The sequence below is a fragment of the Tachyglossus aculeatus genome, chromosome X4, assembly GCF_015852505.1.
Source record: "Tachyglossus aculeatus isolate mTacAcu1 chromosome X4, mTacAcu1.pri, whole genome shotgun sequence".
In the NCBI taxonomy this organism is placed as follows: Eukaryota; Metazoa; Chordata; class Mammalia; order Monotremata; family Tachyglossidae; genus Tachyglossus; species Tachyglossus aculeatus.
The window spans coordinates 15112365-15139866 of record NC_052098.1 but is presented as its reverse complement, the minus strand read 5'-3'; the positions used below and the strand labels follow the sequence as shown (position 1 = coordinate 15139866).

The window sequence follows — 27502 nt, the reverse complement described above, 5'->3', positions numbered from 1 at the left end:
AAAAAGCAGAATCTGAAAGCATGATAGAAACCCAGTGATGTGGAACGGAACGGATTGTCTGGAGCCTAGCAAAAACTTAGAACAGGAAAACTCAGGGAAACATTCAAGAAACACTGAGTATTATTTGAAAAGTAGTAAGCTCATGAAATGTGGAAATCCCTGTTTCTTGAAGATTCTCTCATCCAGCAGGAAGAACCGCTTGTTATCACAGTCATTCCCTTGAGTCAGAGGTCCAGGTTTCAAGACTTAAATCTTTCCACACAACAGCCAGAAGCAAACTTCTCTAACCTACCACAGCCTTACACTGAGACACCTAAAAAAAGGTAATCCTGCTTCTTGTTTTCCAAATTAAAGTAAGGATAGTCTCATAAGAAACCAAAATGCCAAATAACCACATTACAAAGCAATAACCTTTCCATTTCCTGCTGCCAAGGTAAACAAGATCAAGCAAAAATGTCCTAAAACCTTGGATATTTTTGTGTGTGAGTGTATGTGCACAGATACAACTACAATCTATAGCTATAATAAAAATTATAAAACCTGGGTAAGGAACAAGCCCTTAGAGCTGGTAGCGAGATGTAAAATTAGGGAGAGTGGAACGAGTGCAACTTTCTTCATGATTATGCCTTGCATGGATCGAGAGAACCAGTGTGCAACATTATGCTCTCCTTGCCTGATGATTTTGCTCCCTTGAGCTTCCTCCAGGTCACACTCTCTAACACACTTGTAACACCCTACCCCTCCCAGTTCACCAAGCTCCCTCCTTTTCATTAAATAATGTTTGAAATCCAAATGGACACAATGGGATATGTCTCATCTCTTCTGCTGATGCAAAAAAAAAATCTTGCTCTTTAACTTCTCCACCTAAAACAAGCCTACTAATGCTCCAGCACTTAGAACAGTGCTTCACACATATTAAGCGCTTAACAAATACCATTGTTATTATTATTATTATTATTATTACATGTGAGAAGTAGTATGGCTTAGTGGATAGAACAAGGGCCTGGTATTCAGAAGGACATGGGTTCTAATCCCAGCTCCACCACGTGTACGCTGTGTGACCTTGGGCAAGTCACTTAACTTCTCTGGGCCTCAGTTACCTCATCTGTAAAATGGGGAGTAAGAGTGTGAGTCCCAAGGGGGACAGGGACTGTGTCCAACCTGAGTAACTTGTACTAATCAACTGATCAAAAATAAACGAGTTGTGTTAAAATGCTAGCTTTTTCAGAGCAATCTCGATAGCAAATAGCATATATATAATGCAGTTTTGCATTCCACTTAGAACACATTACGTACATATACCATGCTACCCTTTGGAATAGGCACAACACTTGAGAATGAATAAAAATATCCTTTCACAGGAACAGGACAGCTGAACATGGCAACAAGGGAAATGATCCGCAGGTTGGAGTAAAGGAAAAGTGAAAGCACGGAGAATTTCACTTTGTCACAGAGCAAGTTGGACATCTTTTTCCATCATGTTGGATCCTGACTTAAACACCCTGCCCTGCCTATTAAACTTGCCCTCCCGCTACCTCCATATTCCCACCCCTTCCTGTAGCTTTTTGAAATCTCCTTCACCCCATGCCCAATCAATGATATTTATTGAGGGCTTAATATGTGCAAAGCACTGAACTAAGCACTTGGTAGAGAGAGTACAACAGAGTTAGTAGACACTATCCCTGCCCTCAAGGAGTTTACAATTTAGTGGACATGATCCCAAACCCAACTCCCCAGCCTCCACAGGCTCAGGCCTACCCACAAATCTGTCCCCTCCCCTGTACATATTAACCAGATCAGTTCCCTTTATAAAATTTAAACTGGCTCCATTGCCACTGAGCCTTGCACGGCCCCCGACTCAAGCCAAGAGCTGCCACCACCAGTACCAGGTCCCAGCTGGGACAGATAATCAGACAGCTATGTCCCGAGACCCCACTGCCTAGCCATCAAATGCCAGGAAGAGGCTCAATTTGACTAGGCCATGTTCTTTAATGCTGCTTTATCTTCCCCAAATTCCTTCCAGCATAAACCTCTGTCCCTACTCTAGCTGCCTATCAGCTTTTTATCACCATGGAAGCCAGGTGACCCTCTAGCCCAGAGGTACCTCCAGTTGATGAGGGATCTGTTAACTTTACATAGGGACAGTGGGGGCCCTGTTCAAGCTGTTGGGCTACAGTTAATGAACAGGAAGCTGGGAAAGGGGGAAGTGGCTTAGCAGGATTTTGTTGCTCCAGGATGTAGACTTGAAGCCCTGCTTCTCTGCTTGGATCAGAGGGATGGCAGAGGAGGGCAGCACAGAAAGAAGAGAATGTCTTAGATCTATGCCCCTCCAATCCAACCCCATCTGTGCCCACCTCTCCCGCAAAGCCCCAACTGCAGTGAAGAAACTGGGTTTCCAGTCCATATTCGGGAGGTTGTGCAGGGCAGAAGGGAGGCAAGAGGAGAGAACTGATTTCCCTGCAGTTGACTGAACACTAACGCTGGGAGTGGACTTAAAGGTTCTGAGTTAACATCAGCAATTAGTGCATGATGGAGACCCAGATTTCATGTAATATGGTCATTGGAAACCTGGGGTTCATCTGTATATGTACGGTTGTATTTGGATTTTCATTTGTGCACTAAATTACTTATTTGGCTGTTTTGTCCTGATATTATTGAACTACTTTGTGTTATATCGTCTTCCTCTAGACTGTAAACTCCTTGTGGGCAAGGAACTTACAAATTCAGTTGTATTGTACTCTCTCAAGCTCTGCATACAGTGAGCGCTCAAATTCCACTGATTGATTGATACCCTTAACCCCACTTTTTGTACTAAGTTTGTACCTGTTTTCCCTTTTAGATTGTAAGCTCCTTGAGGGCAAGGAATGTGTGTCTTATTTTTGATGTTTTCTCAAGTGCTTAGTACAATGCTTCACGCTCAGTAGGCACTCAATAAATAACACTGATTATATAGTTACATTAAAGAATGTCTATTTAGAAAGAGGTTCTGCAATAAGATAGCTGACTTTAACTTCATTAGAAGTAAATATGACATGTTGGCCCTTCTAGATGTACCTGGTAATTGAGTAAAACCCACCTCTTCCCTACCCCCGGCCTCTCCTGCTCTGCCTCTAGCACAGCTATTGAAATTACTTCTCCATTTGTCTGAGGCTCCCATGTACCTTTCTCCTGTTCTAGGGCCCCTGAGCTAGTGCCATAAATGCAAACTAAAGGTCTGCAGTGCTGCATTGTTGTCCGACCTGGTCTATGGCTGTGAGACCTAGACTCCCCAGATGCCACAGTTCCATCAGTGCCATAGCCTAATCTCAACATCAAATGGCAAGACACAATCACAAAAGCAAAGTCTTAAAATGAAGTAATTCTCCTAGCATCAAAGTTTAGCTCACTCCAATCAATCAACGAGAAGAAGCATGGCTCAGTGGAAAGAGCACGGGCTTGGGAGTCAGAGGTCATGGGTTCTAATCAAGGCTCTGCCACTTGTCAGCTGGGTGACTCTGGGCCTCAGTTACCTCATCTGTAAAATGGGGATTAAGATTGTGAGTGAGCCTCACGTGGGACAACCTGATCACCCTGTATCCCTCCCAGCACTTAGAACAGTGCATTGGACATAGTAAGCGCTTAACAAATACCATTATTATTATTATTAATCATTAGTATTTACTGAGCCCCTTTTGTATGACGAACACTGCATCAAGCACTTGGGAGAGCACAACAGAATGGAATTTGGAAGACACGATCCCTGAAAACAAGGAGTCCACAGTACAGAGGGGGAGACAGACACCAAAACAAACATAGAGTACAGTGCTCTGCACACAGTAAGCGCTCAATAAATACGATTGAATGAATGAATGAATAGGAGAAATGGCAGGGCAAAGGGCACGTACACAAGCTCTGTGGTGCTGAGGGGGGATGAATATCAAGGGCTTAAAGGGGTACAGATCCAAGTGCATAACAATAAGAATAATAGTAATAATTGTGGTATTTGTTAAGTGCCAGGCACTGCTCTAAGCACTGAGGTAGATACAAGATAACTGGGTTGGACACAGTAGGGAGAGTGAGTAGAGGAAATGAGGGCTTCATCAAGGAAGGCCTCTTGGGGGAGATGCAATTTTACGAGGGCATTGAAGGTGAGGAGATTGATGGTCTGTCAGATATGAAGGGGAAAGGAGTTTCAGGCCAAAGGGAACATGTGGGCAAGGGGCTGGTGGTAAGTTAGACAAGACGAAGGTACACTGGTTAGGTTGGTGTTAGAGTGAAGTGTGAGGGCTCAGTTGTAAAAGGAGATGAGTGAGGTAAACTAGGAGGGAGAGAGTAGACTAAGTGCCTTAAAGCTGAGGGTAAGGAGTTTCTGTTGGATGTGGAGGTGGATAGGCAACCACTGGAGGTTTGCAAGGAGTGGGGAGGCAGGGGCAAACTTTTTTTAGGAAAATGATACAGGCAGCAGAGTGAAGTATATGGACTCAGTAGGGAGAAATTGGAGGCACGGAGGTCAGTGAGGAGGCTGGTGTAGTAGTTAAGGTGGGATATAAGAGCTTAGATAAGTGTGGTAGCAGTTTGGATGGAGAGGAGAGGACTCTAGAGATACTGCAAGTTGTGTGCAGTTTGGATGGAGAGGACAGGATGGAGTCTACAGATACCGTAAAGGTAGAACCAAAAGTATAACAGAACAGCTGCTGCTTAATGAGCGACACTAAGATGACGGAGGAAATGTTCTGAGGACTTAGTAAAACAAAGCCTATGACAAGACAGCATCTCCACTGAAAAGTAAGGAGTCAATTGCCACAGACAGACCAGCCTAGCACACTGCAATCAAAAAGAGGCAGCACTTTGAACAGAACCTTGGAAAGAATGGGGAAACAAGGAGGTACAAGTACACACAACTCCAGGTGCTGCAAATAACAAACATGCCCACACCAGTGAAAGTCAGGACATTGGTGTTTTCAGCAACACTCGCAGCCATACATGGATATTACTGCCAGTGACATTTTCTTCTAATATGAAAGACAATGTAATGAACACACAGACACACACGTAAACCTACACAGACCCGTTACATACAGTTATGCCCTGGCCCAACGAGATATGCTCTAACCAGTATGCAAAGGGCAGTTGCTTAAATGTCTTTCACTTGAAGATTACTGATAGTAAAACTCTGCAGATTTTCTATCTTCTGAATGTACTGGCAGAAAAGATAAAGTCTTCAGAGGCAGAAATTCTGCTCACCAGTTCTTGATGATTGAAATGAATTAGACAACAATATCAATGTGCAAAATGGCTAGAAAACCAGGCCATGGACAAAACAACCCAGTACTTAATACACTGGAGAAACCAGTGTACAATTTGGAGTTTAAAAAAACTTAAAAACAAGATGAAAAATATATAATAATATGTACTTAAAGAGGAATGCAGGGATAGAGCTTTTATTTCCCCATAAAGGGAACTCAATTAGAAATACCAAGTGTTTAGGTGAACATCAGTCACATAACTGAGCTTGGATCTAGGAATTTTTTTTAAATGGAAGCAATTGATGATGTGATTAGCTAAACTCACTGAACCCAAGAGGGTCATTAGTGAATGGGAAAGGGGTGATGAATGTGAGAAGAAATGCTATCTACAAGCAACAAATGCTCACCCACGGGAGAGAGAGCAGAATAACGCAGACTCTGTTAAGGCAGGAGAGACACCGACAAGACGAAAGGGAACTGGGAAAAAAAACTTCATCTCCAAGAGCAATCTAAATGATTACAAAAAGGAAATAGCGATCATTATGGGAGAAGGGTGGGTGGGAGCAGAAGTAAGAACTATTCAGGGAATAATTCTCCACCTGAAACAGGCACATACTCTCTTCAAATGGAGAACACACAGGCTATGGATTTTTCAATTTGAAAAAGAGAACTGAGGTGATAATTACTGGGTTTTAATTTTGATGAAAAATTAATGACAAATTAGGTATTCAATTCAAAAACTTGGGGGATAAATATTAAATTTGCTTTTGATGATTCACACAGGAACATTAGCATGGGGTGTACTTCATGGGTAATATTACTTGTTTGGGTGTGTACCCCTTAGCCACTTTGATACTCACCCTCCAGCACTTATGTTTGTATCCTTATACTCTGCCACTTCCCCTATCTGTAATTTATTTTAATGTCTGTCTTCCCCTCTAGACTCTAAGCTCCTTGTGGGAAAGGAACTTGTCTACCAACTCCATTGTATTGCACTCCCCTCAGCACTTAGTTCAGTGCTCTGCATACAGTAAGAACTCAATAAATTCCATTGATTGACTGGCTGATTCACAGTTCACAAATTTCTCAAATGGTTAAATTAATGTTTGACATCTCAGCTACCTGTTAACAAAAATACAAATATCAAGGCAACTTTGATTAATTATGGCATCAGATTCCCGTATCATTACAAAATTTAATAGCCAAACTTGTAGTTTTAAGATGAGTTCTATACTTGGGGGGGCAAAAAGAAAGACAAAAATACAAGAGATAAGCACACACTGACTTAAGGAATCTAGACTGTAAGCTCATTGTGGCCAGAGAATGTCTGTTTATTGCTATTTTGTACTCTCCCAAGCCCTTTAGTACAGTGCTCTGCACACAGTAAGAGCTCAATAAATACAATTGAATGAATGAATGAATGAATCAGTTACCCATGGAAACTTCACTCTTTTAGAATGGGGAGAAAGGAAATTCTCTAGAAAATATATACTATATCTTTGATGTATTTAAATATGACAACCTAGATATTGCATTTCAAAATATGAATTGTTTCTATTAACCCTTAATGCTCTAAATCACCTTAAATCAATGATGGAAGAATTAGGATGAAGTTGTAAATTTACTCAAATTTACTCTGGCAGCAAACAATATTTTTTAGGCTTCTTGGTTTACTGCTTATTTTTAAAGGAGTTAGGAGTAGAAACCAGGTTAAATTGAATAAAAGCTGAAAAATTCATACCCTATAAATAAGTCCTTCCTATTCTAAATGAGCCTTCTCTGGATCCCATTGCATAGTAATAGTAATAATAATAATAATAATAATAATAATTTTGTTATTTGCTAATCACTATGTACACAGAACTATACTAAGCATTGGGGAAGACACTAGATGATCAAGTCGGACACAGTCCCTGTCCCAAATGGGGTTTCTGATTTGAGCAGGAGGGATAATGGGCACTGAATCCCCATTATATAGCTAAGGAAACTGAGGCACAGGGAAGTTAGTGACTTGCCCAAGGATACACAGCAAGCAAGATTAAGGACCCATGTCCTTGACTCCCAGGCCTGGGCTCTTTCCACTAAACCATGCTGCTTCCATCAATTGCTCCTTGTCCCCATTCTTGCCCAAACTTCTTGAGTGAGTTGTATATACCTGTTACCTTCCTTTTCTCTCCTCTAACTCCCTCCCAACTCCCTCACTGATTCCCATGCCTATTGTCCCCACAAACTATGAGTCCTTTAACTCCTTCCTTTAAACCCCAGTGCCCATCTCTCATCTCTGATGACCATGCCACTTTCTCAACCAAACCAAAATCTTCAGATGGGAGTTTCTCAAACTCTCCCCTTCACTTCCTCAGCTCACTCCCACACCAAAAGCCTCTCTCTCATCCTTCCCAGTTCTTTCTCAAGAGGGCATCTTTGCTTTGATGGGGATAGACATAACAAGCCCTATGGATTCTTACACAACTGGTGCATGGCTCTAACTCCAGTGCGAGACACTCTCTGTCTTCTAATGCATACAGTAGTTAAAAGTTGGGAAGGCTTTGCTAGGGGGCCACTCACCTAATTTCATCCATCTTCTGTGGGCAGCCCCCTCCCGACTGTCTTGATGAAGAGAAGGTTAACAGGGAGGAAAGTGTGTTAAAAGCTGCAAATGGTGGCTCTGGAGTAGAGCTGAGCCTGCAGTCAGCACCCTATTGCCCTCTAGCTACGGTACCCACTATGAGCTGAAAGAAGCATCGAGGGCTGCAATATTACAAGGGTTGGTGACTGCATTCGCCAGGGGCTCAGCATTAATGAGGCGTTGCCATGGGTGGCAACACTCTGCAGATTAAAGTGAATCCCAACATTTGCCCTGCAGGCTATACTTAGTGAATACAATGCCTCCGAGTCGGGTGACTCTGCACCTACCACTTGGCTTTGCTTCTGAGAAAGTAGGGGTCTCCTCAAAAGTGAAGATCTGTGAAACACTCTGGCCCAGATAGGAGGTAGTAGGGTAGTAGGAATGCATCCTGTATTGAGAACTCACAGCATGGCGATTCTCAGTGGTCTTCATCTGGTTTAAAAATAAAAAGAAAGAAGCATATTGAAATGGAATTACATTTTTGTTATGTCATAATTTCTAAAATGAAAAAATGCTCAATATAAAGTTACCAAATCACATTTATCCTCACAGACTAAATTGTTGCAGGCAGGTGTGATTGTAAATAATCATGTCATTGCCACCTCTTTCCCAGGTAAGTCTCTCTCTCTCTCTCTCTCTCTCTCTCTCTCTCTCTCTCTCTCTCTCTCTCTCTCTCTCACTTTCCTTACAATATTTTGTTCTCTTTACTCATCACACCCTTCCTTGGCTCCCAACCCCCTCCTCTGTCCTGACTAGCCCCATTCTCCTTTAATCCTTTAAACTTTAGTCCCTATGACTTCCCTAGCCTCTTCTTCTCTTAACTCTCTGCAACCTCAAACCTGCCCCATGTGTCATTAAAAAAATCTGTAATACAAAACCCACTCCATCCCTTCAGTACCACAACAGTGTCTTGTAGCCTGAACTACTTGAGACCACCAAATCTGTGTGGGGCCCAGATAGAACCAGGGCAGAGTAAGGGGGGAGGGGAATTGGCAGAGGTCAGGGCCCTCAGACCTCCTCCCTTGACGGTCCCATCCTTGCTGCCCCAAAGGTTCGGGGGTTCCTGGAAGTGTGGGCTCCAAGAGAACTGCATGACAGAGAAGGGATGGCCCCGGCAGAATAGGGAGGCAAAGAAAATATGTTCGGGGCAGATTTGGTGGGGCACAGCAAGGACAGGGAAGCTGCAGAGAGAAGGATGCTGAAAGGACTAAAAGAAAGTAGGGTGAGTGATAGAAGAGCAGGGCATGTAAAGAAAATCTGGCCAGGACAACAGGTGGTAATGTCATGATGATCTGCATTGGGTGTGTGAGCGACAGCAAGAAAAGGAAGCCCCTCTGATGCCAACCCTCCCAACTGTTAATTCTTGGGGTCTGACTCCTCAGACACACACATACATGACTGCATCACAATAGACTGGAGTATACATTTACAACAGAAGTCTCAAATGCCGCTGATTTTTCTAATTTGCCTTCTGGAAATATATTTCATTTTGTCTGAAAAATATAGCTTTTTGCTATATTATCAGAATCTATCTTGGACATCGTTTCAGCCTCTTCCCGTACATTAAAGCACATTTTTCTTACAATTGTGTTGGTGATGGACCGCAGAAATAATACGGTCAAAAACCCCCCACAAACTAAATTAACAATTACACAAGATGGTGGAGGAAAAGGGAGGAGGGAATTCCTACTTTCTAGTAGACACAATGACAAATTGTGAAATCATGTAATGATAAACAGTTGTCAAGCATATTGGATGCTTCTTTCATTTATATGGGCCTCTAGTTTTCTGAAGGCCACATGAATAGTTATGTTTCACAAATAAAGATGATGATACTGACGGGAAATGATTCCCGACTATGAGTAGCTGAAAAGGCCAATTTGGGGCCCACATTCTCAACCACACTAAGCCTACACAAAGATTGTCCTTTACTGTGCGGTTATATTTGTTGCTTCCAAAGTAAGAATTTCATTCATTCATTCAATCATATTTAGTGAGCACTTACTGTGTGCAGAGCACTGTACTAAGTGCTTGGGAAGTACAAGTTGGCAACAAAGAATGCCCCATTTGGTCTTAATACCAAGCCTAACTTCTCTCAAAAAAACAAAATTCACACCTTCAACACTGCCCTCTCCACTGAACTCAAATCCCTTGCTCCCCTGTCCCAGTGTCAATCTCTTACCACCAATCCATGGCCCTGGGTCACCTCCACAGTATGCCTTCTCTCCTCTTGAGCTTGAGCTCTGGAGCACTGACAGCAGAAATCCAGACACCAGGCTGACCTCATCCATCTCAATCTCATCCTCACTTGCTATAACTCTGCCCTCTCTTCTGGCCAGCAACAATACCTCTCCATTCTTATTGATTCTCATGCCAGCTGTTTCAGACTTTTAACTTCCTCCTCAAATCCCGTCCCGTCTCTTGTCCCTAACAACCTTGCTACCTATTTAATTGATAAAATCGAAACTATCAGGCACGAACTCCCTAAAATCTCCCCTGCACCTCTCTAGCCCCACCCTCCTTCTGCCCTGCTTCGACTCTCCCATCCTTCTGAGTGGCATCGCAAGAGATCTCCTGCCTCCTCTCAAAATCTACCCCTTCCATCTGTGCCTCAACTCCATTCCTTTGCATCTTATTAAAATACTTGCCCCCTCCCTGCTTCACTCCCTGACCACCATCTCCAACTGTTCACTCTCCCTAACAGCCTCTTCCCCACTGCTTTCAAACACGTCCAAACAAAATTGACACTGGAATTGGGGAACGAGGGAATTGAGTTTAGTGGAGAAGGTGGAGTTGGGAACATGGATTTGTGCATCAAGAGGGTAGCACTTATTATATCCCTCCTTGATTACCAATTATCACATTCAGATTTTTCACCTTTCTTCTCAAATAGTTCATCAATGTAATATCTTTGAGCTTTTGTGGCATCTTATTAATGAAGGAACATGAAAAGACCACAGGCCTAGGAGTCAGATGACCTGGGTTCTAATCCTGCTCCGCCACTTGCCTGCTCTGTGATCTTGGGCCAGTCACTTAACCTCTCTGTGTCCCAGTTTCCTCAACAGTGAAGTAGGGATCCAATATCTGTTCTCCCTCCTACTTAGACTGTGAGACCCATGTGGGACATAGATTGGGTCCAACCTGAATAGCCTGCATCTACCCCCAGCACTTTGTTCAGTGCCTGCTAAATACTAAGTGCTTAACAAATAAGCAAATAATTTCCCATCACTCTGAACAGCATTATCAGTCTACCTGTCTCACAACCCTGTAACTTTGGTGTTATCTTCATCTCATCTCTCATTCAACCCACATATTCAATCTGTCACCAAATCCTGTCAGTTCAACCTTCACAACATTGCTAAAATTTGCCATTTCCTCTCCATCCAAACTGCCACCATGTTAATCCAAGCACTTATCCTATCCCACTTTGATTTATGCATCACTTTCCTTCCTGATTTCTCTGCCTCCCATCTCTCCCCACTCCAGTCCATACTTCACTCTGCTGCCCGGATTATTTTTCTACAAAAACGTTCAGTCCATGTTTCCTCACTCCTCAAGACCCTTCAGTGGTTGCCCATCCCCCTCCTCATCAAATAGAAACTCCTTACCATAGGCTTTGAAGCACTCAATCACTGAGCCCCCTCCTTCTTTACCTCCCTGATTTAAAACTACAACCCGGCCCGCACACTTCGCTCCTCTAAAGTCAACCTACTCACTGTACCTTGATCTCGCCTTTCTTGACACTGACCTCTCGCCCACATCCTGCCTCTGGCCTGGAATGCCCTCCCTCTTAGTATCTGACAGACAATCACTCTCCCCACCTTCAAAGCCTTATTGAAGGCACATCTCCTCCAAGAGGCCTTCCCCGACTAGGCCCTCATTTCCTCTTCTCCCACTCCCTTCTGTGTCACCCTTGCACTTGAATTTGCCCCCTTTATTCACTCCTCTCTCAGCCCTCACAGAACTTATAAAAATATCCATAATCTTTTTTTATATTAATGTCTGTCTCCCACTCCGGGCTGTAAACTCATGGTAGGCAGGAAACGTGTCTACCAACTGTGTCATACTGTACTCTCCCAAGTGCTTAGTAGAGTGCTCCGCACACAGTAAGTGCTCAAAAAATACAACTGATTGATTGATATACCGTTACAAAAACAAACAAAGCACACAGACTTCAGCATTGGACCCAGTGAGAGTTAAACTTGTTACGGACAGGGAACGTGTCTGCTAATTCTGTTGTACTGTAATAATAATAATAATGATGATAATGTGAGCCCACTGTTGGATAGAGACCATCTCTCTATGTTGCCGACTTGTACTTCCCAAGCGCTTAGTACAGTGCTCTGCACACAGTAAGTGCTCAATAAATACAATTGAATGAATATTTGTTAAGCACTTACTATGTGCCAAGCACTGTTCTAAGCGCTGGGGTAGGTACAAAGTAATCAGGTTGTCCCACGTGGGGCTCACAGTCTTCATCCCCATTTTACAGATGAGGCAACTGAGGCCCAGACTTGCCCAAAGTCACACAGCTGACAAGCAGCAGAGCCGGAATTAGAACCCACTACCTCTGACTCCCAAGCCCGGGCTCTTTCCACTGAGCCATGCTGCTTCTCTGTACTCTCCCAAGTGCTTAGTACAGTGCCCTGCACATAGTAAGTGCTCAATAAATATGATTGATTAACCAGGTGTGGAGGTGTAAAGACCAAACTGCATTGTGACACATGGCACCAAAATTAAAGTGCCCCTCCCTTCTGCCCGACTTGTACTTCCCAAGCGCTTAGTACAGTGCTCTGCACACAGTAAGCACTCAATAAATCCGACTGAATGAATGAATGAATGTTGGGGTCAGCAGGAAGGTGCCCAATGCTCAGCTGGTTCCACCCTGCAGCTTTTGGTTAGTGCGAGCCCTAGTGGGTTGGAGGCTTTATTGTCTTGCACCCAGGACTAATGGTTATTTTTCTGAAGTCTTCTGATCTTTCCCTTGGAAGAAAACTGGTAGTATTTGGAATCTGGAGAACAGATGGGGTTAAGAAAGGCTTGAAGGACCACTTTCCCAGTGAGGTTTTTATGAAGCCTCTTTTTAGAAAGTTTAGAGTCTGCCTCTGTCATTCTAGACTTGCCATATTTTCTGTGAACATCAGAAGTAGACATCTTAAAATTTCCAGGCTTTAGCTGAATTAAACTAAAGGACTCTGTAAAGGCTAGTAAAATCTAAATACTGCCAATTTGGCACAATAAATTAGAGAATCTCCAGGAGAAAAAAAAACAAAAAGAGCTTCAAAACCAGAGGCAACTGATTGCTTAATTTAATGCTACTTAGTTTCTTTGCCTACTCATTTGGGAAAACAATTTGGAAATGGGTGGGTGGAAAAAAATGTATTCTGTTTACCTGAAAGTCTATATATAAATGATATGACTGATATTCTATTTAAGCTTTGAATATGCCTGAACTATTCTAAACCCTCTGTAGACAAAAATTAAAATGCAGAAAAGTTAATAAAATCACCCCCCAAATTTGGCCTAGTATTTAAGAGGCTAAATTCAGGAATGCCTATAAACAGGAATGAGAGCAGTTAGAGAACGTTGAGCTTTAATGCTATTTAAACACAGATGTTCACTTTCTTTAATAAAGTCTCCTGGGTCTATGATCCACATGACATCTGACCTAAGAGGGCAACTGATAATATACAGAGTTACGGTTTTAAATTAATCTCTACTCTGCACGTTACCTGCATGTAATTAGCTGCTCAAGCCACAGCTCTTTATTTTTACTTTTTCTTTTTTTGTCACCTTGCTGATTACATGGGTTCAAATCCCGACTCTGGCAATTGTCAGCTGTGTGACTTTGGGCAAGTCACTTAACTTCTCTATGCCTCAGTTCCCCCATCTGTAAAATGGGGATTAAGGCTGTGAGCCCCACACGGGACAACCTGATCACCTTGTATCCCCCCAGTGCTTAGAACAGTGCTTTGCACATAGTAAGCACTTAACAAATACTATTATTATTATTATTATTATTATTATTATTATTACCGGTACAGCCCAGCCCATATACTTTGCTCCTCTAATGCCAACCTGCTCACTGTACCATGTTCTCGCCTCACTGCTGACCCGTTGCCCACATCCTCTCTGTGGTGTGGAACTCCCTCTCCGCTGATATCCAACAGACCCTCACTGTTCAAAGCTCACCTTCAAAGCTTTACTAAAATTACATCTCCACCAAGAGGCCTTCCCTGAGTAGACCTTCATTTCTTCTATTTGCCCTCTCTTCTAGGCCACCTACGCAGCTGGATCCACACCCCTTAAGCACTTGACAATCAGCCCACCCACAGCCCCACAGCACTTATGTATGTATCCTATCAGTAATTTACTTTAATACCTGTCTCCTCCTCTAGACTGTAAGCTCCTTGGGTGCAGGGAACATGACCTAGCCCAAGTAGTCATTAGGTGTGCTCAGCGTGCAGTAAACACTCAATAAATACCATTGATTGACTGATTATTTATCTTTGTCCCTTATGCTGTTTTACTGTTTTAGTGTTTCATTGCTCCTGATGTGCCCATCTCCAGTCCTCCCCACTCCATCCATATTCATTGATGGTGATAATAACGATGGTGTTTGTTAAGCGCTTACTATGTGCAAAGCACTGTTCTAAGCGCTGGGGGATACAACAACAACAACAATAATAATAATAATGGCATTTATTAAGCACTTACTATGTGCAAAGCACTGTTCTAAGCACTGGGGAGGTTACAAGGTGATCAGGTTGTCCCACGTGGGGCTCACAGCCTTAATCCCCATTTTACAGAAGAGGGAACTGAGGCACAGAGAAGTTAAGTGACGTGCCCAAAGTCACACAGCTGACAAGCAGCAGAGTCGGGATTTGAACCCATGACCTTTGACTCCAAAGCCCATGCTCTTTCCACTGAGCCACGCTGCTTCTGGTGATCCCCTCGAAGGATAAGGCCTGTGTCTCATTCATTCATTCATTCATTCATTCATTCATTCATTCATTCAATAGCATTTATTGAGCGCTTACTGTGTGCAGAGCACTGTCCTAAGTGCTTGGAAAGTAAAATTTGGCAACAGATAGAGACGATCCCTACCCAACAACGGGCTCACAGTCTAGAAGGGATGTGAGTCCTATGAGTCTTCTTTCATGCATCATGTTTTCATTTTTCTTCAATAAAAATATTTTAAAGTTCCGAGTGATGAACTCCCTCCTGTATACTCTTCCCAGCAGTACACTGCTCTGTACACAGTATCTACTTAATAAATACTATTACTACTACGTAGGAAGCTAGGGATGAATATAGCAGCATATAGTTAACTCTACTACTGCTCCTTTACTGCTGTGATTCCCTTAGGGACAAGGGACTGTGTCCAACCTGATTTGCATGTACCCACTCCAACGCTTAGTACAGTGCTTGGCACATAGTCAGCACTTAACAAATGTTATTATTATTATTATACATTGTAATAATAATAATTCTGCCACATTCTAAATTTAGAAAATGGATCAACATTTTAAGTCCTTTATCCAAACAGCACCACTTTTCAGTCTCCTTTTGGTACTGAAAATTTTTATCTTTTTCTTAAAAAAAGGAAAGTAATTATTTCAATATGAGAACTCAAGTCCCTTCTCTCGACCAATTTAGAACAAAATGGATTTGTTCCATCATGCTGAATAGTTATCTTTGTTTCCCTTCTCTGTAGCATGCTGACTGTTTATTTGTAAATCCCCTTAAATTAAAATAATCAAAGAAGTAAAACCTAAAACCCGAGGATCCCATTGAATTATATCCACTATTATTATTAGTGTGTGGTAGCTGGCTAGCAAGAGACATGTTTTATAATCTTATTACCCATACCAAATCTATGAACCACAGTACAACCAATAGCTAAGGAGCAAGGCTCTCCAAAGAATATGTATTGTATTAACCACTTTAGAAAATCTAAAAGCTTTAAGTTTTGTTTATTAAACTATTTAGAATATACATCATAATAAATCTGAACCATGAGGTTTCCTTTTTATAGATCTTAGCTACCCTATTTTATAGTAACAGTAAAATACCAACAAAGCATAAAAATACTGGGCCAGGCACTGGATTAATAAGGGGGCATGGAATTGAATTCCCCAATATCAATTTTTAGCTTGCTCTAACTCTTTTGAGATGAACATAATAAGTTTTGCTCTTGTGTCAAACCAAATGCTAATAACATAGGTGAAAGGAGATTTAAGAAGTGCCGGATTGTTATCCAATTGTTTATATAGGTTATCTTAACCGCATAAATACAGCTGACAGACTATGGGAACATTCTTCAGTAAAAGAGATGATTTGCAGTCCGGTGTAAAATTTCAAAGCAGTGCAAAAACTGGGTGGGTAAATTTTGTTATTCCAAAGAAGGTGTAAGGAGGCTCGGAGGCACTGACTTGACCTTTGGTCTTTTTCATTGTAAAGCAACATTTAACATTAATACCGCCCTTTACTATATTGTAATGCTTTTTGAAAATGGCCTCTTAGTAGACCACTTTTTGCTCAGATGTAAATGTTGGGGGTGGCAGGTGGGGCTAACTTTTGTTCCCCTCTTACGGATTTCTGTAGTTTGTATTATATACCTCTTTTCAAAACCTTCACACAGGGAGGATGATGGTTGTCAGCTCTGTAGAAAAGTCCCACCCCCTTCTGATCCCCTGTCCTGCCTGACCCGACTACATTGCATGGTGCTTCAAAAAGGACCAAGATTTTTAGATTGTGGGCCCCCAGAGGGACAGGGGCTGTGCTGAATTCCCACCTGTGTATTTTCTCCCAGTACTTAGTACAGTGTTCTGCACATAGTAAGCACTTCATCAATATTACTACTACTTCTACCAAGTGCTCTAGGCATCTCCTCCCAGAATTCCATCCAGTTCTTAAATCGTCTGCCCAGTATTTTAATATGCTGGGCTGTCAATTGCATCTACACAATGTTTAGAAAATAAAAATCTAATGAACTCTGAATCCTCCTAGTCAGATCCCTCAGGCCACCAAATCACTCACCTTTGCTGTTTGGGAGTAGAAATTAAGCAAAGAGAAGTTTCTTTTGTTATTTCCAGTCTCTGAAAGGTAATTCTTAAGGCCAACACCCTGTTTAACAAGTTAATTGATCGGTCTGCTAACAATTCACTATTTCCTTGGTCCTTTAATCCTTTTAAGATAACTACATAGTGTGCAATCTAGCTAAATGACTCAAACAGATTATTCCTCTCATTCAGGAAAATGCTTTTATGGTGGTGGCCCACCTCAAATCACCTGGCCCCTGGGTTTGAGCTGTCCTTCCATGTAGAAAATACCGTTGGGGGTTGGGGTGGCCCTGAAAATCACTCCCTCTCTAATCTCCCACTGTCCGCTGGGGTAATCTTAGCTAAATCAACTGGGTTGAACCAGTGGATGTACACTGGGCTTACATCTGTTCCATGTCTCAAAGACAAAAGCTGTAGAATTCTGCTTAACCAAAATCATGCCCTTCTCCATTGAATCCTTTTTTCTTTTCCCCTGAAGCTTATTCTTACTTTTCATTGAACTGGCAGTAGTCCTCTCTGTTGACAATGAGTAGTGACTGGGGAATATAGAATGAAGGAGGCCGCGACAGAGAGATCAAGTACAGGGTACAAACTCAGTAATTCCAGTTAAAATATGTCAGAGTGCAGTTTAGCCAATATGCTTCTTTGTTCCTCTAGACTGTAAGCTCCTTGTGGGCAGGGAATGTGTTTCTTATATTGTTAATTCTACTCTCCCAAGTGCTCAATAAATATGATGGATTGTCACCGAGTTCTGTTTAAACCCACAGCTTTGCTTTGATCTCGTGTGACTGAAAACATGCCATGTTTGGGCCACACATATTTAGGAATTCATTAAAAATTCTTAATGGCATGATCATGATATACATAATAATGAAAGAGTCTAAAAGCAAGGAGGAGGGCACATTGTTTATACACTTATTCAAGCTATTCCTCAACATATAATAATAATAATGATATTTGTTACGCACTTACTATGTGCCAAGCACTGTACTAAGCACTGGACGAAACACTGAGGAAATGCCACACAATTTCCAAGCTTCCACTACCACCACCATCCTCAAGAAGAAAGGTGAAAGAGATAGCGCAGTACTTTCCACTGCCGAGATTACCGATTTTTAAATTGTTCCCCTATTTCCCCATATTTCTCATGGATTGCCCCTGGCAACTGCCAACAACCAGAAAGCTAGCTTCACAAAAGAGCCAATCTGTTGTAAAGCTATAAAGGGGTGTCTCTGTTTCTGTAAGTGGCCATTCATAATAACTCAAGGACTGCCTGCACAGTTTTCAGAGACCTTACAGAGCACTCAACACCATCAGTTAAGTCTGGTCTCTAGAAATTGCATAAATTTGGCTGACCTGAAAAGTTCAGCAAGATTCTGACTCTATTTTGTGTTCTGGCACGGCTGGTGATGCTCCAACTGGAGATACCCTGTTTAATCCATTCACTACTGTGATGGGAGTAAAGCAGGGCTGGGTAGTGGGCCTGGTCCTGTTCAATTTATTCTACCCAGCCATGCCAAAAGATACAACAAAAGACCCCTACGCAGGCATTAGATTATGCTTCCACTCCTCTGGGAAATGCTGTCAACTCAACAAACTTTTAGCATCATCCAAAGTTTTAGAGACAGTCATTCAAGAACTATTTGCAAGAGACTGTGCCCTAGAGGCCCACACCTAAGAAAACATGACTGTGAACCTCTCTGCTGAAAGAGCTGAGCACCACAGACGAAATCTGAAGAAAACTGAAGTACCACTCGGTTCCCCTTTAACGTGGAGCTTGTGCCCTTGAGGAATCCCATGTTAACGGAAAACTCGTGCTGTACTACCCTCATGCCAAACATCACATGCATGCATACAACTGTTTCTCCTGACACCACAACACACTGTATCCAGACAGACATTTTGGGAAGATACCTCCCTTTTGGTTTTTAACCAAAACACGTGAAAACATGCATTTTGGCAGGTCTGAATATGATCTGCCAGTTTGCACCAGGAAAACTACTCACTTAACCAAAGCATCTGCAAGAACTCAAAACTAGTCACAGAATTCTGTTATCTAGGCAGCACACTGGCCAATAGTGTGAAAGACAGGGAAGAGAAGGCCAACACCTCCTTTGAGGAACTGTCAGACTAAGTGTGGTGACAACTTGATATTAGGCTTCAGACCAAACTAAAGGCCTACCGAGCTGTAGCACTGTCCGACCTTCTCTAAGCCTGTGAAACCTGAACCTCCCGCAGATGCACATTCAATTTCTTGAGTAGATCTGTCGGTACTACTTATGGGCTATGCACAACATCAAATGGCAGGACAGGTTCACAAACAATAAAGTCTGTCTCCTAGCACTGAAGCTACGCTTATCTCCATACAGCTTTGCTGGGGAGAGAATGGGGGGAGGCGGGGATGGGGGATGGATGGCAGCAGGACACAGAGTGAACTGCAACTGGGAAACCAAAAAACGAGGAGATAGAAGAAACACTTCAAGGACATGGGAGAATAAAGCCTCATACAGTCTCATATCTCAGCTGCAAACTGGGAGACAACTGTGGCAGTCAGACCAGCACACAGCACAGTGGAGGACCAGCTTCAACCTTTTGGCCACCCAAGGAAAAAGGCCAAATTGCCACTCCCCTATGACACACTATGCAAGCTCATCAAGCCATGTGTAGAGTGCAACGGGATGACATCATAAACTTAGTACGGTGCTCTGCATACAGTAAGCATTCGATAAATACCATCACTCGATACACAATATTTTGCAAAAGCATCTACCCCTATGCCGATTTAGAGCTGTCCAAGCCAGTGTCCCTTGAGGAGCGGGTTCCACCTATCTTATCATTGGCTAAGGTCACTGTGGAGATGCTCCGGCTTCACCTCACAGCAACAGCAGCATCAGCAAAGCCCCTGCTGGGAAATACTGCTCAGCCAAGGGAGGCCAGAAGTCCATGGCTATGGCAGGGTGGTGGTGTTGGGAGGCATGGGGCATGCAAAAGCCAAAGCCCCAGAAGTGGGGAGCCCGGAGAAATACAAAAGCCCTTGGCGGGAGTGGGGATGAAGCAGCTAGATGGAGCCAGAGCCAGGCTGAGGAGGAGGGAGGGGGAGAGAAAGAATGGTGACTGGTAGAAGATGGCAGTTACAGTACCATAGAGGGTGGAAATGTGCACAAATCCCCGGCCGCAGAGCTCTGGCTCCACACCCCTAGAGGGGCATGAGTAGGGGAAGTGGTTTGCCAAGGTAGGGGCGGAAAACCTGAGGCAGTTAAGTGGTTGGGAGAGGGAGGCAACTGTCACTGTCTCCCTCCTAGGGCTTTCCAGAGCTACCCACCTGCGCTTTGCAGGCCCAGGCACCTTTCAGCTTCCAGACTCACTGGCTTCATGTTGCCTAGCCCTCAAGCAAGGAATTATACAGGTCTGTTAAAGGGGTATGTTAAAGAGAGAGAGTGGAGAATCAAAAGATGACTCTGAGACTTGTGCAATGTCAGAGGGAGCCAGGAGAAGGATAGGGGCTGCATGACTGACTGATAGTGCGCATGCACGGTGGCCATTTGATATGGTCTTCGAGTACTATGTCCTAAGTGGCAGCCATCTTAGGAGGGCCATGAGGTACACCTCCTATCCCTGTGGCACACTGCCATGAAGCAGTGGCTTACCTCGAGTAGCACTGGGAGCTGGGACTGCACAACCCAAAAAAGAACAGCTCTTTTTGAGCAGAATCTTTGAAAGGATCATGAGGTAAAGATGCAAATGCAAACATAAACCAAAAGCTACAAACATTAAACAGGAAGGTGCCCCAATGCACAACAAAGAACGGTCTTTGTGGGTGCCCCGTGTGGTTGGGACAGTTTTTTCTAGGCTACAGAAAAAAACAAATATCCATCAGTGAACCCTTCACCATCAGTAGCATCATCTTCACCTATGAAGGACAACTACATATATACATACATATTTGAAAACTGTTTCACAAAAGGTATGAGATCATTTAAATCTTCCCAAAGCTCAAGTATCAGGAACAGGTTAAAAAAAAAACAAGGTTAAAAAGCCCTGTTATAGCTCAATCTTATATTTGATTAGCAAGTACAGCAGCAGAGGCAGGGGGTTATTGAGAGAAGATGAAGATATCATTCAAGCAAGCAGATCAACAGAGGCAAGTAGCATCTGAGGAGTGATCATTTTGTTAGCATCATGAACTAAGCTAACATTTGTTCAGCTCCTATTTGCTTGATTAAAGAAATCATTCATCACAAACACTTTTAAAACAACATAGTAGATTCCAACCATTTGCTTACTCCCTCCAATGAGATGGTTTCTTTCTCCACCTTTGCCTCCAAAAATTGCCATTTTTTTTCTGCTCTTGCTCTTTGAGCTACAGAACTAACCTGAATAAAGGACCCCCTGGGAGTACTATGGAAGCTTTGGATACGTGAAAGAAAAAATACAGCCTTTGCTACAAAAATTTAAATCTCCAGGCTTCAGCCATCTCACCTATAAAACAGGAACAAAATATCTAACTCAAGAAGGATGGGTTGAGTGTAAATTAACAGGTATTCCAAAAAACAACAAAAATGTATAAACACAGTTATGTTCTTGGAAAATACTCTGTCTTGTGAAACCATGTCTTACTAGTCATTGGAACAATGAAAAATAAGTATTTTAGAAGAGTAAATGCTTAAAAATGGATGAAATTAATTTACCATTAAAAATAGTCAGCATGCTAACAAAAATTTAAAACAGAGTTAAACGAATAGACTTGCTGGGAAAGAACACAAGAGTAGGTATTGGATCCTAGTCCCAGCTCTACTACTGACCTTTAGTGTGACCATGGGCACTAACGTCTGTGTGCCTCAGTTTCCTCATCTGTACCTGTTCAAATACCTGTTTTCCCTCCTCCTTAGACTGTGAGCCCCATGTAGGACCGGAACTGGGTCCAATGTGATTTTCTTGCATCTTCTCCAGCACACAGCAGAGTGTTGGACACACAGTAAATGCTTAATAAATACCATCATCATAATTATTATTACTAGGTAGCAAGCACCTTGATGTCAGGGATCATGTCTACCTACTCTGTTGTTGTCTTCCAAGTGCCTGGTACAGTGTTCTGCACATAGTGAGTGCTCAATATACACTCTAGATTGATTATGACATTGCACAGTACTGGGAAAAAAATCACTGTACTAGTTTGGTTGAAATGGCAGAGGGAAGCAAAGTATTGGATTGGATTCAGTACCCTACCTTGGATCCTTACACTGTCCAGTTCTATTAATGCCTGCTTAATACCCCGCCTTTAACTTTCTGCTAAACCTATGCTTCTGTTCCAGGGAAGTGTCTGTCCAAAAAGGACAGAGAATGGGCAGAACAATGTTAATTCATTAACTGAAGTGATTAAGGTGTTTTTTCAGCATTTGCTATGTGACAAGCACAGTACTAAGTCCTGGAGTAAATACAAGACCATCAGGTTGGACAGAGTCCCTGTCTCATGTGGGACTCACAGTCTAAGGAGGGAGTAGGATTTAATCCCCATTTTACAGATGAGGAAACTGAAGCCCAGAGAAGTTAAGTGACTTGGTATTCTTGGATTGTAAGGATTATTCACTAGATGGTAAATTTCTAGAGGGCAGGGATTGTGCCTCTTACATCTTTTATACACTCCCAACTGCTTAGTATAGTGCTTGCACATTGTAGACACTCAGTATACACTACTGATTGCTTGATCCTTGACTACACACAGTTTTCCAACTCAGGCCGCTCCTAAATCCTGTGTTTTTCCCTCTGAGACATTTCCTATATCCACCATGTCCTCTCCATCCAAAGGTCCTTCCCCGCCACTGGTTGCAGGGTTGCATACCCTAGTTAGACATTAATCAGACTCCTCACTGGGCTCCCTTTCTCCCTCCTCTCTCCTATCCTGCCCTAAGTTCACTCAGCTGCTAGGATTCTTTTCCTAAAATGTCATTCTGCACGCATATCTCCACTCCTCAAAACTTCCAATGGTGAGTTAGTCATTCCTTTCTTCTGACCTTGGACTTTAAGTTACTCTGTAAACTCTTTTCTTCCATAGCACATAATGCTCCAGCTTTCCCTCTTCATTTTCCCCAAGGTAACCATCTCACAATCACCATGGCTTGTGATGGGCTTTCCCAACTCCAATCCCATGCTCCCACTTGAAAAGACCTAGCCTGAAAAGACCTCCTTCGATTGGCCAGGATGCCGCAATCCCCCTCTTCAAAGCATTCCTGAAAACCCACTTCCTCCGTTAGACCTTCCCCAATTAAGCACCGCCTTCCCAGGTTGCTCCCATCTTTCAGTCACTCCTAGCACTCCTAGTTTGTACACCTCAGTACTAATGCATATTCTTGATTTATATGAACTAACGCTCATCTAGTCTCCCATACTTTTGCTTTCAAAAGCCACAGTGTTTTCTGAATGGCTTATGTCAGTCTCCCTTATTAAATTGTAAACTCCTCATGGGCAGGGGCTGTGTCTCTTCCTCAACTGTACTCTAGCACAGTAGTACTAATAATAATATTAATCATACTACTGCTAATAATAATAACGATATTTGTTAGGTGCCTACTATGTGCCAAGCACTGTAAGCGCTGGGGCAGGTACAAGATAATCAAGTCAGACAGAGCCCCTAACCCACACAGCGTTCACAGTCTAAGTAGGAGGGAAAACAGATATTGAGTCCCCATTTTGCAGTTGAGGAAACTGGGGCAAGGTTAAGTGACTGACCCAAGAGCAAACAGCCGGCAAGTGGCAGGGCACGAATACAGCGAGTGTTCAAAAAATACTCCTGATCGACTGACTGACTGATCTGGAGAGCCAGCATCCCTGAAGTCTTCCCCACACTCTATGCTTCCATCTCACCCCATCTATGCAGTCATAGAAATCATGTCTGAGTGAGGCTGTCCCTGTGTCTCTCCAGATGAAGAGGGAGAGGAGGGAAAGGATGATAAAAAGACATGCTTCTATATCAACTGTGTTATTTTATAATTGCACTTTACAAATTTGTTTCATACAAGGGTCTACCAAATGACCTCTCGCCTCACGTAAGTGGGAGAGCCAGCATCTGGCATCAAAGAAAGTCACTGAGTGATCGGCACAGTGGTGAATAAGGGAAACCATTTTCCTCAAAGACCATTCTAATTTGCAGATCACTGATGAAATCTATAGGCCACCCAAAATAATAATAATAATAATAATTTTGGTATTTGTTAAGCACTTACTATGTGCCAAGCACTCTTCTAAGCGCCGGATAGATACAAGGTAAAGAGGTTGTCCCACATGGGGCTTACAGTCTTAATCCCCATTTTCCAGATGTGGTAACTGAGGCACAGAGAAGTTAAATGACTTGCCCAAAGTCACACAGCTGATAAGTGTGGCAGAGCTGGGATTAGAACCCATGACCTCTGACTCCCAAACCCGTGCTCTTTCCACTAAGCCATGCCAAAAATTATCTTGGAGAAGTTATTCCCTCCTACTTCTTGAAGAGAAGGGGTGAAGTATCAACCGTGTTTTGTAGAAATCGTGCTTTGTAAATTATCTTTATACACAGCTCTAAAATATTTCGATAGAAGGTTCACTTCTCTGCTTCCAAGTTAATATACGGCAGCTGTCTAGTTCTGGCATATTCGAGTACTTGGAGATGCTATCTGTCAAATGATTATAAAGTCCTTGGAATATATTTGCAGAGGAACTATTACTGAAGGATTGATATATTTTAATTGTAATTTTAAGTGCCCCTTTATTACAGCATTTTTATTTTTGCTTCATAAACCAACTGATTCTCCATTTTGCTTTGGTTTATTCTTGGTTTCAGTATTAGAACTCCTCAGGAACATTCAGAAAGGAACTAGCAACTACAGAGAGGCTCACTTTGCTTTTAGGATTGTAATTTCAAGAGGCATCCATATCTGTCTCACCTTGATAGACAAACTTAATTAACCTTTGCTATTCTGTTCCAACCTTCTGTTTTAGACAAAAGCATTGACCCATAAACAATATGTTACCATCAGAATCTCAAATGCTGCGACACCCAAGAGATATAGCCCTATCAGCAGTATCGGAAAATAAACCACTTAGATTAGCTCCTCTAAGAAATGTGGATTATATTCTTGTCACACATGAGCTGTCAGAAACATTAGGATACTTTTAGCATAAATCTGCAGTGTGAAGGGTATCTTATGAGTACAGTACATAATATACTGCTTACAAAGCAAGGCAAGTTGAGATGGTTTTAGGTTACCTACCAAGTTTATGAAAACACACACACACATTTATAATAAGTGAGCTATTTTCCAAGCTATACTAAAACATCCTGAGTGCATACCTCAGGAATTGGACAAATACATCTAACAGAGATTATATTCAAGGAGCCAGAAAAAACCCCTACAATGTCAACTAAAAGGGCACTTCCCCCCAAAGAGGTGAAAATGCTTTTCCCTGGCCTATCACTGCTAGCTATTACTGAAGTCACTGGTATGTGTTTCTCCCTAATCTACTACCTGGCAGAAAGGCTGAATTCTGCTTCTCCAGTCAGGATCCCATAGGTCAGCTGCATGGAAGGCCACCTTGAGTCAAGGTCATGCCAAGCTAACCCCTGTGGAGACTCCTTCCTTCATCACCAATGGCATCTCCCCACTCCTCCATCCTCAAGTGTACACATCATTCCTCCTCTTAGTCACTGCCACAGCTCCCAACTGAGGGTGAGGGTTTCAGGGTTAGGGGCAGGGGGAAAGGGAGAGGGGCAAATGGAAGCGGCTCCCCTGCCTCCCAGGCACATGCCTCCTCTCTGGGTTTGCTTTCCCACCTGCCTGAGCAGCAAGGAAAGGGAAAACAGATGACGGCAGGGATCTGCCCCTTGGAATTCCTCATGCACACCCCACAGTTGGGGTTAGATGCAGTCAGTGTGCGCCACACTTGCCTTGCTTACCTACTGAAGGCAGTATAAAATCAAATCAAGGAGTCCAACACATCCACTGGAACACTATCAAACGATGTGGTGGAAGTGAAGAATCAACATCAAAGTATAGGTCTATAGGTCTACAGGTTCCTGTCCAACCTTCTCGACGGCTGTGAGACATGAACTCCCTAAAGACGCCATTTCCGACTCTCGGCACCATTCCGACTGGTTCTCTTACAGGCTATATTCAACCTCAAATGGTAAGGCATGATCGCAGACAATAAAGTCAATCTCCTAACACTGAAGCTATGTTATCTCAAAACTGCTGTGCTGGGTGGGACATTTGAGAGTGGATGGCAGGAGAGCCCACTGTTGGGTAGGGACTGTCTCTATACGTTGCCAACTTGTACTTCCCAAGCGCTTAGTACAGTGCTCTGCACACAGTAAGAGCTCAATAAATACGATTGATTGATTGATTGAGAGTACCTAAACAGCTGCTACAGAGCAGAAATTGGGAAACCAAAAAAAGGGAGAACAGAGGAAACATTTTAAGGATACAATCCTCCTGGGTTTCCTCCCCTCCAATCTATACTGCATGCTACTGCTGCTGGACCCACATCTTTCCTCTCCTCAAAACCCTCCACAGGCTCACTGTACCTCTTCACAATAAATGCAAATTCTTCACAGTTCAATTCAAGGTTCTCCACTATTTGGCCCCATCTTATCTTCCTGTTATTCCCCAAGTCATTATCTTGGTTGCTCCCAAGCCAACCTTCTACCTTTAATTCGCTCTCAACTCTCCCACCTCTGTCCCCTCACTCTCACTGTTTTCCTGGTTTGGAACTCCTTTCCTTCCCACATCGGACAGACCACAGCTCTTCCTGACATTCAAATTCTTCCACAAATTCTCCCTCCCTCAACAAGCCTTCTTTCTTATGGTATTTGTTAAGTGCTCACTATGTGCCAGACACTGCACCAAGTGGGTGCTCAATATATGGCTATTACTACTACAATACTGCATCCCAGCTGAAAACTGGGAGACAATTTTGACAGACAGAACAGTGAAGCACACTGTGATCCAGAAAGAAATGGATATTTTGAGCAGAAACCTGGAAAAGTTTGTGAGACACCACAGCAAAAACAATGCCAAATGCCACAAACAAGTCAATCAATCAATCAATCAAACAAATCACTCAATAGCATTTATCAAGGGGCTGTTTCTGCATGTACACAATCCTGTCAGGTGGGTGGCAATTTTCCTTTTAACCCTCCTCTTTTTATTTCTCCACAAATGTCTACTACTGGTGAAGAGACACTGAAATGTACAGGTCCAGGCCTAACATGATAACCTCACCCCTGGTTTCTAATATATATTTCCATGGTTTTTGACTTCCAGGTCATTCAAGAAAAGGGAGACACAATGTGTTTTGGCTACTGATTGACCACAGCAAGAATATCTCCAAATCTCCTGCTAAAATTTCAGATTCAGTCCAGAAGCCGCTTCATTTCTAAATCACAGCTCATCCTAGCATTAATGTCCGTTTGGCACTTGGGGTAAAGTTAAAATTAAATTAAGGAAATAAAACTCTTTAAGTAAGCGAAATAGGAGAAAAAATGAATAAAATGCTGGCAGGGAACCCAATCACCGGGAGTTTGAAACTTTTCCAATTCACGAATGATCTCATTTCCA

The 27502-nt window shown here is 42.7% G+C and overlaps 1 protein-coding gene across 4 annotated transcripts in view; it reads right to left on the bottom strand.

Moving 5' to 3' along the window:
* Window positions 1-27502, bottom strand: part of DMRT1 (doublesex and mab-3 related transcription factor 1) — a 110245-nt gene that overhangs the window by 33751 nt on the left and 48992 nt on the right. For all 4 annotated transcript variants that reach the window (XM_038769836.1, XM_038769837.1, XM_038769839.1 and 1 more), the window contains one exon: window positions 8139-8283. In XM_038769836.1, the coding sequence (XP_038625764.1) occupies window positions 8139-8283 (145 nt within the window). The remainder of the gene's footprint in view (window positions 1-8138; window positions 8284-27502) is intronic.